At 59.6% G+C, this 17582-nt stretch overlaps 1 protein-coding gene across 1 annotated transcript; it reads right to left on the bottom strand.

Moving 5' to 3' along the window:
- Window positions 1–592: 592 nt before the first annotated feature.
- On the bottom strand, window positions 593–16507 carry Bahcc1 (BAH domain and coiled-coil containing 1). The gene is made up of 18 exons (XM_051159303.1): window positions 15667–16507; window positions 12753–12955; window positions 12478–12614; window positions 11604–11732; window positions 8803–8917; window positions 7723–7876; window positions 6733–6915; window positions 6350–6648; window positions 6114–6221; window positions 5884–6043; window positions 5672–5786; window positions 5503–5578; window positions 5257–5365; window positions 4417–4536; window positions 4059–4235; window positions 2722–3893; window positions 1460–1696; window positions 593–796 (listed from the first exon to the last, which is right to left on the bottom strand). The coding sequence occupies exons 1-18, from the start codon at window positions 16391–16393 to the stop codon at window positions 593–595; spliced, it is 4425 nt and encodes a 1474-aa protein (XP_051015260.1). The 5' UTR covers window positions 16394–16507.
- Between the last annotated feature and the right edge of the window lie 1075 nt (window positions 16508–17582).

The following is a 17582-nucleotide window of genomic DNA, read 5'->3' as shown; positions in this document are numbered from 1 at the left end:
CCGGAGTGTCATTTCCTTCATACAGTTGGCCCCCAAGAGACTGGAGGGTGGGTATGACTGGGTCATGTGACCATCCCCATGGCCTTTGGCCTCGCCCCATTCTAGCAGCCTCTGCAGTCACAGATGCCCCTGTTGGAATTCAACTAGGCTGAGAACAGTGCATTTCCAAAGAAAACCCCAGGACAAAACCCTTCACACACACACACACACACACACACACACACACACACACACACACACACACACAAACAAACACGCGCACACACACTCTTGTCACATAGGTGGGAAAAATCCTTTTCCACTTTTCCCCCCATAAAACTTCCCCACAGAAATACAATATTTACATAGAGAAATAAATAGACAACACACCTGATTTCTGCTTTCCCTGGCGGGAGACAGTCGGAGGTACTAGGGAAATATGGCTTGGATTCTAATCTCTCGAGAGCTGCAGGGCCAGCCCTCCCCTCTGGAGCAGCTAGGACGAGCTCCAGCCCTCTGCAGAGAACTCCCAGAAGCTTGATCCCGCTGTGGGGTTGCTCAGACCAGCTCCTGGCTAGCTGACCTCTTGGCTGCAACCGTGGGCAGAGGCAGCTCAGCACAGGATGACTCCGTCAGCTGTCACCAGGCGCCCAGTGGTAGGATCATAGGTGCCCGCCAAGTAATAGAGGTCCTGCTGGTCCTGGCACCTGCGGCCGCGCATTGTCTGCTCGTACTGCTCCCGCCCTACCACCTGGCACTTGTGGGAGATGGTCTGCACGTCGTTCTCGTCCTCATGGCAGGACTGGTACAGTGCGTTCTGCCGAGTAAGGGCACAGAGTTGGCACGGGCTTTAGGCAGCACACCCCCGCCCCTGGGGAGCACTTATGCTTGGGAAGGGTTATCAGGACGAGATGCTGTCTGCTGAGACACACACCCCATCCTCCTAAAGGCCCCCCACCTCACCTGCCTCTGCTCACACCTGCACCTGCCCCCACCTCACCTGCCCACTCCACCTCACCTGCACCTGCCCCCACCTCACCTGCACCTACCCCCACCTCACCTGCCCACACCTCACCTGCACCTACCCACACCTCACCTGCCCACTCCACCTGCACCTGCCCCCACCTCACCTGCACCTGCCCCCACCTCACCTGCCCACTCCACCTCACCTGCACCTGCCCCCACCTCACCTGCACCTGCCCCCACCTCACCTGCACCTACCCCCACCTCACCTGCCCACTCCACCTCACCTGCCCACACCTCACCTGCCTCTGCTCACACCTGCACCTGCCCCCACCTGCACCTGCCCACACCTCACCTGCCCACACCTCACCTGCACCCACCTCACCTGCACCTACCCACACCTCACCTGCCCACTCCACCTCACCTGCCCCCACCTCACCTACCCCCACCTCACCTGCACCTGCCCACACCTCACCTGCACCTGCCCACACCTCACCTGCACCTGCCCACACCTCACCTTCCCGTCACTCTGCCGCTTCCCTAGCTTGGTCTCCTCTGGGTGGTAGAACCATTTGACCTTCACCACCATATTGCTGCCCCATGACTCCCACAAGCTCTCGATGCGGCCAATATAGGGCAGGTTGGGTCGTCCAGCTGACAGGAAGACTGCACAGTCCCCGATGCGCAGCGTCTCCTTGCCTCGGACGATGGCCTTGTAGAATAGTTTCCTGGCCTTCCCCTTCACGCCTCGCCTCTGAAGGGCAGACCAGCAGAGACAGGGGGATGAGGAGGGACCCAGGAGGCTTAAGAAAAGGTGGTAGCCAGGGAGACAGCACGCAGAGGAACAGGTGGTGCATCTCTGTATGCTTGGGAGGGCACAAAATGGGGACACGGTGGATGGAGACAGGCCACCACAGTAGATTCCCTATGGGGTAGGCTACACTTTGATTTTTTCTGCATACTTGTCATGACAGAAAGACTGTACAGAGTCCAAAGGCACACAGGATCTGAGGCCAGACACACGTATGAGATGCTCTCTGCAGTTTGGTTTATAAGGATATTAAAAAAAACAAAAAAACCCCCCCAAAAAAACCCACAGACAGCTGAGCAAGGGGGTACACACACCTTAAATCCCAGTACTAAGGAGGCAGAGGCAGGCAGATCTCTGTGAGTCCCAGGCCAGCCTGGTCTACAGAGTGAGTTCTAGGACAGCCAGGGCTACACAGAGAAACCCTATCACGAATGAACAAGCACAGGTCCACCACAGAGCCATCACCAGGCACGCTCCCCAGGTGGCATCGGCAGCTAGCACGGCAGCACACAAAGCGAACACAGCATAGGCTCACGATGGGTGCTCGGACATCTGTGTGACCACCCAGGCAAGGCAACGGCTATGCGTGCAACTGCAGTGCTGGTCTCATGAGGCCACTGGTAGCCTTTTCTTGTTGCCTGGGGGTTTCCAAGTAGTTTGAGATTTAAAAGAAAACAGCACTTGGGAGGCAGAGGCAGGTGGATCTCTGAGTTTGAGGCCAGCCTGGTGTATAGAGCAAATTCCAGAAGAGCCAGAGAAGTCGCAAAACCAAGCAAAACAACCAAAAATATGTGTACATGTGCATGAAATACGTGCTCTCGGCCTCTGAGCCATCTCTAGCCCAGGAATGGTTCATTTGAAAGTGAAGAAGAGAACCCACAGAAGGCATGTGGGGGGTGAGGGAGCAGAAGCAAGCCCGTTCCTCTGGAGACATGACGCCCTCTGCATCGGGGAGACAGGGCACTTACCTGTGTGGGATTTCCAGACCACTTCCAGAGCTGCCGGGCAGGCAGGAAGGCTGAGATCTTTGGCCGGTTTTCCACGGAGGGTAGCCGTTGCCTCCGGGAAAGCTCTTTGGCTTTGGAGAAGCTCAGGGCCTCCTTGCGCTTTAACTTGGATCTCCCACCACTGGGGCCAGCACCGGCACCTGCACCAGCCGCCCCGGCCCTGGACAGGAAGCAGCGCTGGGCGTGGGTGTGGGCGTGGGGGCTGCTCCCCTTGGAGCGCAGGGCTTCGGGTGGGGCCAGGAGTGCCGGCACGGGCCGCGTGAGACAGGTCTGCAGCAACAGGGCAGGGTCCTCATCGTCCGAGCTGTAAGAGGAGTCTTCATTGTCTGAGGAACAGAGGCTGGAAGTTGACATGGAGCCTGAGGAAGAGGATGTGGACGAGCCAGAGGATGTGGACGACATGGATAGGCGCGTGAGGAACCGGGAGGGCACGCCGGTGGGCAGCCCCGGCCCATCATCATCCTCGTCCGAGTACGAGCTGGGGCAGTCGCTGTCGCAGGGCAGCGGGTACTTGCGCAGGGCCAGCCCCATGGGTAGTGGATGCACAGGCGCCCGCCCCTTCTTGTCCTTGCCCAGGAGGGCTGGGTGTGCATAACTGGGGCTGGCCAGAGGACGCCCCAACTTCTGTCCAAAGTCCTTGTCGCTCATAAGCAGAGCCTTGCAGTTTTTGTTCTTGGGAGAGGTCACACCCTCATGGTCCAGCTTAACCAGGAACTCGCCGCCTGCCCGCCGCCGCCCAGCCTTTTCAGCTTCAGCCCGCTCAGCCTTCTTGGCCCGAAGCAGCTTGTGGGCTCCCCCGGGCAGGCCTGCCCCAGGCCCCCCAGCGAAAGGCATGTAGGAGTTGGCCAGGCTGCTGAAGGAGTCAGCTCGGAAGCTATTCCCAAACACCGGGGTCGCCATGCTGTGCATGGGAAACAGGGTCTCCCGGGCCCGCAACTTCTTGGCGCTCCCGTTGAACTGGAAGAGGTTCTGCAGCACCCCTGGCCCTTTGCCAGCCGCCGCCACCGCCGCCGCTTTCCGCTTGGTCTGAGCCACAGCTGACCAGCTCAGCAAGGGGCTGCCCCTGCGGCCTAGGAAGTGGTCTGAGGCACCCGTGGGGGACTTGGCACCTGAGGTTAGGAGGTCGACTTTGCCTGGGGGTGGGGGTGGGGGGAAGCCAGGTAGCGTCACTGTACCTGCCGGACCCACCTAGCTGTCTCCACTCACCCCTCCCTGACCCCACCAGGCCCCATGCGCCTCTCAGTGACCACACCCCCCAGAGCCCCTCCCTGCCCAGTTCTCAACAGCCCTGCAAATACCAGCTTTGTCTTTGCTGACAGGTTTCTTCCCAGGGGTCTTGGAAGTTTCAGGGCCGTCCTGCACTTTAGTGGACAGGCCAGGAGGGGGGGCTTCGCTGGGTGGGGGGGCTTCGTTGGGTGCTTTTTTGGTCCTCCGGCTGCTGCTGGACACTAACAGGGCTGGAGAGGGCTCTGTGCCTGTGGAGTGGAAAGAGGGGCTCACCACGGGCCTGGTGGTGGGTGACTACCATCCTTTGTAGACCACGTGGGACATTTCCAGGTTTTGTGAGGCCCAGCAGATAGGAGGGGCTTCAGGGAGCTGGTACGTGAGGGAGAACCCCACCCACACAGATGTCCCCCCCCCACCCGGGGTGCTCACACTGGATCTTGAAGTCCGGAGGCAGCAGCCTGATATTAGAGACAGCTATGTGGCCTGTGTCTCCGTCATCAAACTCTACCACCACCGAGTCCAGGTCTTCCTCTTCGTCGCTAGAAGCACCTGCAATGGGGCATGTGCCCTGAGTGCGCGGCCAGCCCGGCTCTCCATAAGCCAGGGCAGGACGGGAAGACAACAGGGCTGCTGACAGGACGGTTCTGCAACCTGGCTACACTGGCACTCACTCCCCTGGGCTGCCTGGTTGGTGTTCCAGCCACTGGCCCCACACACTAAGGCAAAGGCACCTGTCCACACTTCCTCTCAGGAATGCCCATCTGGCCTTTCCTTAGACTTTCCCACCCCGAGGGCCCTACCCGTTTTTGCCCTGGTAGGTGTGCTATGATGCCCAGGTGCTAGATTTGGAGACCCGGGCACTGGGGTGCTGGGTCCTTTTCTTTCTTTTTTCTTTTTTCTTTTTTTTTTCGAGACAGGGTTTCCCTGTGTAGCCTTGACTCTCCTGGACTCACTTTGTAGACCAGGCTGGCCTCGAACTCACAGGGATCCGCCTGCCTCTGCCTCCTGAGTGCTGGGATTAAAGGCGTGCGCCATCACCGCCTGGTGTCTGGGCCCTTTTCTTGCTGGGCCTGCTCTGATGAGCTGGCCACGGGAGTGCCACATCTATCACCGTCTCTCTGGTGAACTGACCTTTCTGTCTCACTCAGAGCAAGTCTGCCCTCCTCCAGCCTCTAGGAAAGCTGGGCTGTGGGCAGGAGGGGCTCCTCTCTGGAGCTCTAAAGGCCACAGAGGGACCTCGGCCCTAGTCCCGGCCTTGGGCGTGCTTACCTCGCACCACATTGCCTGGATATAGGCACCGAGACTTTGGACTCCAGTAGGCGCAGACCCGGGTACCGGGTGGAAGGTACCGACTGGACTGTGGCCGGACGTCCAGAACCTGTGGGGAGCGGCAGAGCAGTAGTCTGTGAAAACAGGATGGTCTGGCCGCAGGGATCTCTGTAGGGCCAGGCCGAGGACCTCCTGGTGATGGGACAGGCCACTAGGCTTGCTGCCCGGGGCTGGGGCCGTCCTTACCGCCTCCTGCAGCAGCTGCTCCAGTGAATAGATGTGCTGGCGGTTGCCTCTCTCGCCCTCGATGACGATGCTGTAGCTGAGGGCATCGTAGGGGGCCGTGTGAGCCTCCTGTGGGAGTCTCACCAGCATAGCCAGCGTGCATCCCTCCCACCCGGGGCCTGGGCCTCACATGTCGGGGGGCTGCAGGGTCCTGACGCTGCCCGCGTACAGCAGACTGTCCTCCTTTGGGATCAGCACAGGCAGTCCGTCCTGCAGGTCTTCCTTGTGGATGGTGCAGGAACGTGCTGCGGGGGAGGACATCAGTGTTGGGCCCCCACTCGGCCACGCCCACCCACCTTTCCCTCCCCAGCAGCCGTCAATCTCCTCCTGGGTGCTGCTTACCTAGGGCGGCGCTCTGCTCTGCGCTCAGCTGGGCGCTGGCTTCCTCTTCTTCCTCTTCCTCCTCCGAGAAGCTGCTGTCATCGTCAAACTCGAAATCATCCTCCACAGTGAAGCTCTCCAGCAGCCGGCTCACGGCTCGGCCCTGGCCCTGGGTGAGCCACAGGGGTCAGGTTGGGAGGCTGGAAGGGGCTGGGTCCCCCACTGGGCCCCCGGCCTGGGAGGGCCGCTACCTGCTTGCTGACAGTCTCTCTCTTCACCTTCGTCAGCTTCCTGCTCTTCCCCAGGATGGCCTTGGCATTGCGGGCCGACAGGGCGATGGACAGGGCCCCATTCTTCCGCTTGTCAAGAAGGGAGGGCAGAAGACAGCAGTGAGGACCGGAATGGCTTCCCTTGTCAGCATGGGCTGTGACTCGGGGCTCAGGGAGGGGAGGCTGTGTCACCCACCAATTTGACCCCGCTAGCCTACCCTCAGGACTGGCTGCAACATGGCGCTCTTGCGTGTGGCCCGCTTGAGGCGCTCACTGGCAAGCTTGCTGCCCCCTTCTCTGCAGGCAAAGGCCCGGGTGGGGCCGAAAAGGGCATCCCTGCTGGTGGCTCCAGGCTCTGCACGAAGGCCACTTTTCGCCTTGCCCTTGGTTTTCTTCTTGCCTGGTGCACCCGGGGGCCGCCGTCCCGGTGCCCGCTCCAGCTTGGGGCCCACTTTGCTTTTTACTGTCCGTCTCTTGATCTTAACCTCGCCCTCAGGGCTGGACAGGCGGCAGGCCCCTGTGGGAGAGAGGGAAGTGGTCGTCACTGGGACCCTGGTGAATACAGGGCCCTGTTCCCAGTCTGCTCTGGTTTCTTGGTTACCTAGCAACCCCTGCCTCTCCTTCTTCTTCTTGGCCTTCTGGTTGGCTTCCATCTTGACCACGGAGGAAGGTGAGGGTCCCAGCACAGCCACGCCAGCCCCTGGGTGTAGCACCAGCCCAGGCTCCCTAGGAGCCACCTCTGTCCCCAGGAGTGCCTGGCAGTCCTCACTGTCATAGCCGCTGCCTGGGGGGACAGTAGAGAGGATTTGGTGACTGGTGTTGAACCTGGCTGTTTGGAGTGGACCTAGGGAGTATGGCCAGTGAAGATCGTGTCCTCTGCTGGGCTGCTCAGGGGTGGGGGCAGGAACTGGGGTGCTGACTCCTAGCCTAAGAGTGTTTGGCAGGGGAAGGGGGCAGGATTTTTTCTCTCTTGCTTTGCAGAGCTGAGCTTTCCCCTGGGGAGTCCCTCCCTCACTCTGTATCCTCTGGGCCAGCTGGCCCCCTGCTTCCTGCCCCAAAGCGGTCCTGCCCTTTTGTTCTCCCTCAGCCTCTGACCTTAGAGATGGGACTGGGAGGGAGGAAGCGTCTATTTTTCCAGGCTGTTTCTGGACACGTCTGCTGGGGAAGGAAGAGATACCCCACCGACAGGGCCGGATGCTGCAGGGTGGGGTGGGGTGGGGGTGGGAGGGTGTGTCCAGGGCTTCTCTCTGCCCTGTGAAGGGATCTACTGAGCCCTGGCCTGGGGACAAAGGCTCCTTCCTGCCTTTTCGAAACAAGAAGTTGTCCTTGCATCTTTCCATCTCACAAACTTCACCTGGGTCTGGTGGCAGCCACAACCCGCGTGCACCCCTCCTTCAGCCCCCATGACCACGGCCCAGGCTCCGCGCCGCTCACACCGCCAACTTGCCTGCCTCCTGAGCCACAGCCACTGCTGGCTGGGCTTGGAATTTGGGCATCTCCCCTCCACCATCCCCACCGGGGTGTGGATGGTGGGCCGCCCCTGACACTTTGACACTCCTGGCTCTAGAGAGCTTCTTCCGGATGCGCCCACCTGGGGCAGCCTCTTTGTGCTGGAAGGCGCCTCCGAGGCCGAGGCCAGCGGGCAGCCCCTTGCTCTTGACCTTTGGCTTCAGCTGGGCCACCTTGTGGGCCACTGAGGACGACAGCTCGGCCTGGCCACTGCTCTTCTTACACCGCACTTTTCCCTGAGAACGGGAAGTGAGAGCGTCACCCTCAGGCACGGCCCCGGGTCCAGCTCCTGGCCTTTGGGTTTCCTCTGTCATTGTGGGGACCAGAAAACAGCACCCCTGGGGACTTCCCCTGAAAAGGGACCTGAGGACATCTGGCCTTGGACTTGGGGCTGCCTACTGGAGCAAATACCGGGCCCATCTACACAGCCCACAACCCCCCCCCCCCCCCGAGTTCCTCTTCGGATGGTAGAACGGGGTATGGGGGCAAGAATCAGAAGGGTCATTGTATCACAGGCTTATGCTGTTCGCTTTTGTGAAATGTGGAGATAAACAAGTGTTCCCTAGCCTGAACAACTGGCCAGTACCCCGCCATGCCTATTGGGCTTGGGAGGCAGAGACGGGAGGATGGCTGCAAGTTCAAGGGCAGTCTGACCTACAGAGCAAGGGAGCATGGAGAATGAAACCACCACTGCCAAAGCATGCCCAAACCAAGCAAGCCAGCAAAAATAAAAACACCTACGGTGTGGAAGGGGACACACTAGGTAACAGTAGGTCTAGGGCCTTGGAGAATGAGAAAAGTAGAAGGGACCCAGGATTCCAGCCGGCACTGCAGACATGGCGTTCAAGCCAGACACTCTGGCTGTGGGTTTCCATCTTCAGCACACTGCTATGTGCACTTTACTTCTATTAGAGTGTGTCATGCATGCACACACACACACACACAGTGCATCAGGGAACCACTGACAAGCCACACGGGGAAATCTGCTGCCAGTGTGTCCCAGACACAGCAGCCCCTGGTTACTACGCCCACGTGTTTGTGCCATCACTTCCTTTAACCAAGGTATCAGAAGCTCTTTACACCCGGCTCACCACCTGGTACCCACTGCCAACATCCGCGTATGGTGTCCCCCTGGGGTGAGGGTGGAGGTGCGGACGCTCACCGAGGATGCTGTCTGCAGGCCCGTGTACGCCTTCTTTTCTAGTTTGCTTCTCTTCCTTGTGGGCCCGTCACCTCGTAGCTCAGCACACAGCAGACTTAGGCTGGCACGAACAGCCCTGGCCCGGGGGAGGGGGGCGGAGAGGAGGGGGAGGCAGTGGTGAGTACAGGTGAGCACAGCAGCAGGGCCTGGGCATCAGCATCTCTTGTACAGTCCCTGTGGTGTGTCCTGAGGAGCAGCCCATGTGCAGGCCAGAACCTTCTGTCTCATGTGCTAAGAGCAGGCGCGCGCGTGTGTGCGCGCACACGTGTGTGTGTGTGTGTGTGTGTGCGCGCGCGCGCACGCGTGTGTGTGTGTGTGTGTGCGTGCGTGTGTGTGTGTGTCTGACCAGTACCGAGCTTCCTGGTCAGTCTCTTCTGCTCCCGTGGTCCTTGGGGTGGGGCTATGCTACAAGTAGGGCATCTTTCTCTGTCCACACTCATCCTTCCTCCCTGCTGGGATGGGATGCCCTTGGGGTATCTGATCATGAGCCAGTGACCCAAGGCCCAGGCAGAGGGACCCGGGTCCCTGGGATGCATCCCAGGATTTGTGAGCTGGGGTTGTGCCCTCACTCTCCCCCTGGAATATGGGAGAGCAACCTAGGCTCCTGTCAGGTGCGGAGAGCACTCAAATCTGGGTGTGGCCCTTGAGATCTTTCTGTCCAAGTGGTGGGTCACACCTGCAGCCCCAGCGCTTGGGGGGCGGGAGCAGGAAGAGAGACTGTCAGAGGCCAGCCAGAAATACCTGGTCAGGCCTTGTCTCTGAAAAAAGGGTGGTGTGAGAAGGGGGATATCGGGACACAGATGGGCAGAGAAAGGCAGGCTCCTCCTGGACCTCAGAGGGCTTGGGGACAAGGACGGGGCGGGGCAGGCCCTTGATTTAGGGTCCAGTGAAGGAGGCCTGCACTCCAGTGTCCATTTTCCAGATGGGACCAGGGGAGCTGGGTTAATTTTCCTGGGGGTGCCTGGCCAGTACTGAGCCTCCCGGTAGTCCCTTCTGCCTGCTGACCACCACCAGCCCCTGCAGGCCCTTGGGCTCCTTCCCGACTTGTCCAGCATTCGTATTCCCACGTCCCATGGTGAGCTACCTCCTCTAGGCTGGTAGTTAGTCAGGTCAGGGGTCAATGTGGCCGAGCAGCTACAGAGGAAACAGTGAGGGACCGTGCCGGATGCCCCATAGCCCTCTGCCCTCATGCCATGTGGGCAGACGCGTCTCCCACACATCCCAGTGTGTGACTTCATTTCCTTCCTGGTAACCCCTCCCCATGAGGAAACCATCACTGCCTATTTGCCCAGTTGGCCAGGGGCTGGGGTTTGGCCTCCCACCTGTCAACCCCTTAGTCAACAGAGCACAGAAGGAAAACTGGCCGCTCATGAAAATGAGGGGCAGACGGGGACTGAGGGCCTGGCCCGGCCCTGACCTCACACGGCTGGACACCGGTTGCCACTCCTGCCCAACAAGGAGGCTGGAGCTCTGGAGGCCAGGAAGGCCAGGCCGGAAGCCCCTGCAGCTCTGAGAGCCTCCTTGACGCCAGCTTCCTGCCACCTTGCCTGGCCTCCCACTTCCGGCATGGAGGAGGCCCAGCCCTGAGGCCCAAGGCCTACTGTCCCCACTGCATTCCTGAACACTGCCTGAGAGTTATGGACAGGAGCCCTACTCTTTGGAAAGAGAGGACCTTGGCTGCGGCTCCGTCCCTGTTCTCAGACTGTTGGCTTCTCTGGGTCATAGGTGAACTTGGCTGCAAAGTTAAGCTTACTTGCTGGGATTTAGTACAAAGGCCAGGATGGGCCATGGGGCCAGAGCTGGCCAGGGCCAAAGAGGGTGCCATATAGCAGGTTCCCCAATGCCCTCCCTCCAACAAACCCCAACTTCAAGTAACCCTATCCTGCTCAGTAGCCCAAAGGCTTCAGACTGGCTCTCAAAAGAACCCCCTGGAGCTCCCTGCGGGGCAACACCTGGGTAGGGTGACAGGACATCTCCGTGAGGCCCCCAGCCATATGGTGAGCCCTCTCCGGTGCCTGCAGCCCACACAGACTCCCCCGCCCATAACCTTCTCTGCATTTGCTAATGTTTTGTGACATAAAGCCCTGAGATTAATTTTTTGCCTCTGTCTTAATTGAAGGAACCATTTAGTGCCGATTTAACTATTATTACCAAATCATCAGGATTGATGCAGTGCACACGCCTGCGCGCCAATCCTGTTTGGAGGAGCTCGGAGGATTTATGCAAATGGGCCTGCCGGGAGAGGCAATTTGTAGCCGAGAAGGACAATTATACCCGGCCCGGGAGTGCGCCAACGACTGCGCCGGGCGGGTAATGGATAATAACATCGCGCGGCAGCCGTGAGCAGCAGCGCAGCGTGACCAACGACTTTATACAGCGCAGATAAAGAGCCTTTTACGCAACGCCGCCTTGAACGCAAGAGGCCAGGGCTGGCCGGTGGCTCCGGTGGGGTGATGCCACAGCCTTGGCCATGGCCAGGATCCCAGAGTTAGCGCAGCCAAGCCTATACCGTGGCTTCCAGGAGGGGGCACTGACGCTGACGGCTGTGTGTGCAGATAGGATGTCTGTACTGGATGGTGCCAGTCCCTAGCAGGGCTCTATCTGCTGCTGGACATCTGTCAAGGCCTCGGGTTTTGGTGAGGGGGACACGGTAGGCCTTCAGACATTGTGTGTGGGGAGCCAGAGAAGAGCTGTGACACCCCCCACCGCCCATGGTGTCCAGGCCGGTGCCATACACCCCTGTCCCCAAACTCCAGACTCACTTGGCTTTCTTGCTGTCATTTCTGGCAAGCTGGCCCCCGGGACGCAGAGCAGGCAGTGAGCTTGAGTGTTTGCGCTTCCTGGGCCGGCCGGGCCCCCGACGTGCAGGACTCCGTGAGCTCTCCTCTCTCCTGGGGGCCACAGAGTGCACGTTAAGAAACTTCTAAACGGGTTGGAGACATGGCTCAGTGGTTAAGAGCCACAACTGCTTTTCCAGAGGTCCTGAGTTCAATTCCCAGCAACCACATGGTGGCTCACAGCCATCTATAATGTTATCTGATGTGCACTGTATACATAATAAATAAACAAATCTTAAAAAAGGAAAGAAAGAAAGAAACTTCATAACACTCCAACCCCGGGCCTACAGGAGGGTATCGGCCTGCAGAGGAACACTGGGACAACGGTCAATCAGAGTGTGATGGTCGGCAGGCTGAAGGCAAGGCTCAACTACGCTCCTGCTGCCCCGGGATCGGTAGCTCTGAGTGGGCAGCACTCTCCTCCTGGAGGCTCTCACTGACTGCCCTTTGGGCAACGGAGTAGGTCCCAACTGCCTCACGGGTTCTAGTCCTCCTCAGCCACACTCATAGCTGCTCCAGCCGCCACAGCCCCTCCACCTTGTGAGCGGGGGTGGTGGGGGGCGCGGGGGGCTCTCGCTATGCTGCCCTCTGCTGAATGCCTGCTTTCTCCTCTGACTTCACCCCTCAGCCTGCCGCCTTGGATTCCAGTCTCCAGGCTGGTCCAGCCCAAACGGTGGCAAACGGGGGCCCAGCCGCTGCCCCGCTGTGCCTCCTGTATATGCTGAGCTAGCAGGGATCATGGGTGCCCGCGTGCCCGCGTGCCCACACGCCCGCCCACGTGCCCGCCCGCCCGCCATACTCGTGGTCATGTCTGCGCTGCAGGCGCGCCAGCTCCCGCTGCTTCTCCTTATAGCGCCTCTGCAGCTCTGCCAGCTGCATGCGCACCTCCACTTCCTGCGTGTCCAGCCGCTCAATGGCCGCCTTCAGGGGACATACCTGCGTGCGAGAGTTCAGGAGTCTGAGTGCCGTAACCACGCTGCAGAGTGGCGTGCTGGGAGGCAGCCCAGCCCTCACAGAGGGGTCTTCCCATTTGTGTCATGGCGCCAGGCAGTGTGTGGCAGCATCGTCACTTACAGGCTTAGTTTTAGGGGCCCAGGTGTCCTTGCGCTGCAGGATCTGCATCCTAGGGGTGAGCCTGGGGCCTCTGTCTGGATCAGCAGCTGGGGCCTGCAGTGAGGTGACTGAGCTGTCCAAGCTAGCAGCCTCCACTAGGGACCAGGCTGTGGCCAGGGTGGCCAGGTGCTGCAGGTTGAAGGCCAGCACATCCTCGTCCTCTGCTGGAGGGAGAGGTATGGGTCATTCACCGCCCCTCTAGGAGGCTTCTGCCGTGGGTCCCCTGCCCAGCACAGTCCCAGCCTCGGGATGCGGGAATCAAAGGTTCAGTTGAACCATAGGGAATGGCCTGCCTGCTGCCAGGAGACGCGACCCCGCGACCCTGTCCCCCACCCACCCACCCAGCCCCGCCTAGTGCAGGGCAAGTGGGTCACGTGGGCCTGGTACAGCTTCTAGAAGCCTGCAAGTGTGCACCCGCTCTTTTGGACACTAGGGATCGAGCAGAGTAAGGAAGCTGCGGCTTCCGCTGTGAACCAAGCACACAAATAGGTAGCCCAGTGCTGCCCAATCCTAGGCCCACGCAGCTGAGCTGAGCTCCAGAGCTGGTTTACACCCTTTGTCTACCCAGCCTCCCACCAGCATGTGGAGCAGCATTTAGGCAGCAGGGATAGCCAACCACGAGGAAACCCTGGGCGGGACAGCAAGGGTTGGATCAACACTGGGTCAAAGCACAGGCATGGGTTCAGGGAAGAGGCCGAGACACCATGGCGGACTGGGGATGACTGAGTTGATCCCACAAGGACATCTAAGAAGGGTCAAAGGAGAGCAGTGGGGTCTGAGTGGAAGTCATGGCATCCTCTGAGAAACGCCGGGACAGCAACACCCCACCAGCCAACCCTGTGGCAACGGGCATCCCATCATTGCCCTGGCCACATGGGGCTGGAGGGCTGCAGGGCAACTCTGCAAAGTGCTCCCAGAGTGCCGGGGGCGTGTGGGAAGCACCCAGGGCTGGCTCAAGGGCTCTGCCATCCAAACCCAAGCAAGCTGGTCATCAGAACGGTGACAGCGGTGGACCGCTGTAGTGGGAAAGACCCCATATCCGGGAAGGTCACCAAGCTCAGGATATCAATGCACGGTGGGCAGAGAGGAAGAGCGTCTGCACCAAGGTTTCAAACTACTGAGGGGCAGGTAAGAGGGGCTGTGAACCACCCACACCAGACAGAATGCACATGACCAACAGGCGTCCTGGAGAGAAGCAACCACAGCCTGCCCTGGAGACTCTACCAAAAATGCACCAAAAACAGTGCAGCCCAGCACAAGGTGCCCCACAGTGTGATGGGTGAGTACCCACACCAAGCACGTGAAGTGGGATGCCCAGCGCGGGCAAGACCGGAAGGTCAAGGAATAGTCGTCTTCTCAAAAGCGGTGCCGTGAGGTACCTGGAGGGGCAGTTGGCAAACGCTCAAACCTTTGGGCAGATTTTTTTTTTTTTCCTGGCCTACAGAGACAGGCTTAGGCCCCTAGCAATGAGGAGTTGGAAGAGGGCAGACTCTTCACCACCAACAGGGAAGGCCCACGCGCAAGCTCAGGTCAGGCGTGAGCCCTTGGCTTCAGGTGCCCTTGAGGCCGGCACTTTGCACAGATGGCTCTGCCAGGCCTGGGCCACCCAAGGGTCTCCTGGTGCCAGCAGCCTGGCTCAGAACCTACTTTGCCCCATTTGTCCCTAGGATTGTCTGGTGGAGGAAGCTGAGCTGGCTGACTTCAGACACCGCAGCTAGACTCTGCACGGCTACTGTCCCAGCAGTGATTAGCATCAACCACTGCAGGGCAGTGGGCACAGTGGGCACGGCTAGGCAGTCACTAGCACTCTATATCTTGGGATCACAGCCCTTGACTAAAGCCACAGCACGATTTGGCGGCTACAGCACCCACACTAGGTTACACAATGTGGCCCCACCCCCAAAGGTTCACTCAATGGACGGGCTCCAGCCTTGCCAGGAGTCATAAGGTGGTGTGGCACGTGCACACACAGTGCTGGGGATCTGATTGGCACCCCACGAGCCCCACCATGCTATTGCACAGCCTTCATATGGGAGGCCCTGGCAGCTTGGCCTTGACCTGAGGCGTCCCATTACTCAAGTGAAGCCTCAGCAGGGATCTAGCTGTGGCTCCTCCGGGGTCTCTCCCCTCCACAGAGCCCAGCAGGAGTTCCTCCACAGCCTGGACTTCCGGGCACTGACCACCCCCTTTCCCCAGGCTAGGCTGCCACAGCTGGGACAAGGGCCTCGGGAGCATCACGCATCAGGAAGCCAGGCTGAGGCCAGAGACTTGGTTAGCTCTTGCTGCGAACACCTTGCCATACCGTGGCTGGCTAGGGCGTTCCTCAGTGAGGTGCTGCCTCTGCGGCCAAGGGATGATGTTTCCCTGGCAGTGAAGAGCGGCAGCGGGGAGCTCTGTGGGGTCTTCCTGCTGGGCAGAGCCTGCCTGGGCCCCAGGACTCCATCCTACTGCACTCAGGGCCTTTAGGTGGCTGGTGGGGGTGTATAAGGTCCATCCTGAGGCTTGGGGGGGTTCAGGAGCCGAGTCTGACAAAGCCGTGGACTGAAGGTTTCCGCCCCCCACTTTCCTGCCACCGGGCCCTCACCTAAACCTCTGCTTTTGGCCTCAGCATCTCCTACTTGAAATGGAATTGCTGCCCTAGAGAGCCTATGGCTTGAGCCTGCCAGAGGGGTGGCACTGGTCCCAAAGGTCCTGCCCAGGACCAGTTGGCTCTTCTAGGCTCAAGTGAATACAGTGGGAAGCTGGCATGGCCGCACCTGTTTTCCATGAAGGCAGGCCCGTGGGGGTGAGTCTCCTCCCTGTGCCAGGCCAAAGGCTGTCTGACCCCGAGGGCCTAGCTCCCAGGTCACAGGGAAGGGCGTGTGGCTGGGCTCACCTCGCGTGGCCAGCTCGCTCTTCTGCCGCTGTATCTCCAGGTCAGCCAGCTCACTTAGCAGGGCGATCCCATGAATCCCTGAGCTATGGGGCAGAGGGGCCGTGCTGAGCGGCACAGAGGCTCCTGGGCTCTGAGGATCTGGTAGGCTGATGTCAGGCAGGTCCCCTAGGTCCACGGTGGCAGCAACCAAGGCATCTAAGCCCGGCAGCTCTTTGAATGGGTGGTTGAGGTTGGGGGCGCCCCAGTCCACCTCTGAGTCCCTCCCACTCTCCTCCAGCCGGGTTTCCTTTTCCTGTAGCAGGGCCGCATCAGGGACCCTCTGTGAACCTTCTTCCTTGTCCAGGGCAACCGGGCTCCCTGATACCTGTTCCAGTGCTTGAGGGGTAGCCCCCAAAGGCGGCTGTGGTACCCCCTGATCCACAGTCCTCTCATTCTGCATCCCTCCCTGAGTAGAATTAGTCTGGCCAGCAGCCTCAGTGCCCCCTCCTTCGAGAAGGTCTCCAAATCTCAGTGCTTGTAACCCCTCCAGTGGGCTGGGGTCCTCCACCTTCCCTGGTGGGAGTCCCTGCTCAGCAGCGTGCGGCATGATGGCAAGGTCCTGGGTGGCCTCCCTGGCCCCGGAGAGCTCAGGCTCTTCCCCTAAGCTCCCGGGGCTGCAGGGGGGTGGCTCCCCAGGTAGGAACGTCCTTGTGGGCTCAGGCCGAGTCCCTGGGGTGGCGGTTTGCATAGTTTTGGGTTCCGGGAGGTCAGAAGGGTGCACATTTGAAGGGAGGGTGAAGTCCACGCCAGCAGTGGGGTTCAGTCTTGGAGGCAGTCCTGTGAAAAAAAGGGGCACAAGTGAGCAGTCAGCTGGGAGCGCGGCCCCTTACAAGATGGAGGCTCTGGCCTAGGAGGAGACACAGGGATGGGGCCGTGCTGTTCTAAGGGGGCAGCAAGAGGCCAGGCTTCAGAGCCAGCACCACTCCCAACCAGGGACCCACAGGATCCTCAGGGGTGCCTCTGGTGTAGCTGTCTGGAAAAGAGTGATTTTTTTTCCAAGTGTGGTGCTTGAATTGGGGTTTTCCCTAAACTAGAACAATCTGGCAGCATGTCAGAGGCATTATGCCCCATTAATTTAAAAAAAAAAAAAAAAAAAAAAAAAAAAGCTCCAACACAAAACCTCCTCTGGCTCTGTCTCCTTACTGTGGAACTGGGACAGGCTTCACGCTCATCAGATGGATTTCCAAACTGCTCAGCCTGATTCACAGAAAAACCATTGGCTGATGGAAAGCCGGTGGGTGGCGGCAGCAGGCACAACACCCCAGTGCAAGCACCTTTCCTTGCTCCACGGGGTGCAGATAGCTACTCTGGTCCCTTGTGGTAATGCTGCCCTCTCTCAGCTTTGTTAAAAATCTGCGATCACTGGCTGGGGACAGGTCTTGAGTCTGTGGTGGGTCAAGCATGCCACATTCACAGGCCCCCTCGCTGGCCAGTTGTGTGTGTGTGTTGGGGGAGGGTCTGGTTCTTTTTTTTTTTTTTCCCCCATCTACCCAGAATAAAGAGGGGCCTATAGATGGGCCATAACAGCAACTCATGGACCACAGGAGGATTGTCAAGAGAGATGGAGAAGAACTTCATGGCCTAAGTACAGGGATGCCTGGGCAGAAGTTGTGGGGGGCTGGGGGTGGGAGGGTGTTGGGGAGGGGACCCACCCACCCAGCAGGGGTAGGTCGGACCTGCCAGACCAAAAAGGTTCACTCCCTTACCTGGTTCCAGCGTGGTTAGGTCAGTTCCAACCCGCTGGCCCTCCCCACTCTTGTCCTTGGTGCTAGGCACCTTAGAGCCAGGCCCTGGGCTGCCAGTAGGGCAGATGGATAAAGTGCAGGGGGTGCTGGGACGAGGTGGTGGTGTGGGACAGCTAGCAGAGGTCTTCAGGG

The sequence above is a fragment of the Acomys russatus genome, chromosome 16 (assembly GCF_903995435.1).
Source record: "Acomys russatus chromosome 16, mAcoRus1.1, whole genome shotgun sequence".
Lineage (NCBI taxonomy): Eukaryota > Metazoa > Chordata > Mammalia > Rodentia > Muridae > Acomys > Acomys russatus.
The sequence above is the reverse complement of the archived record's forward strand: the minus strand, read 5'-3'. Positions and strand labels throughout refer to the sequence as shown.

Excerpts from the sequence above, each read along its gene's own strand:
- Bahcc1 (XM_051159303.1), bottom strand. The coding sequence starts at position 16,393 with ATGCAAACCGCCACCCCAGGGACTCGGCCTGAGCCCACAAGGACGTTC. Across the intron at positions 12,956-15,666 it reads GAGCGAGCTGGCCACGCGAG|CAGAGGACGAGGATGTGCTG; the intron begins GTGAGCCCAGCC and ends CTCTCCCTCCAG. Across the intron at positions 7,877-8,802 it reads GCCTGCAGACAGCATCCTCG|GGAAAAGTGCGGTGTAAGAA; the intron begins GTGAGCGTCCGC and ends TCCCGTTCTCAG.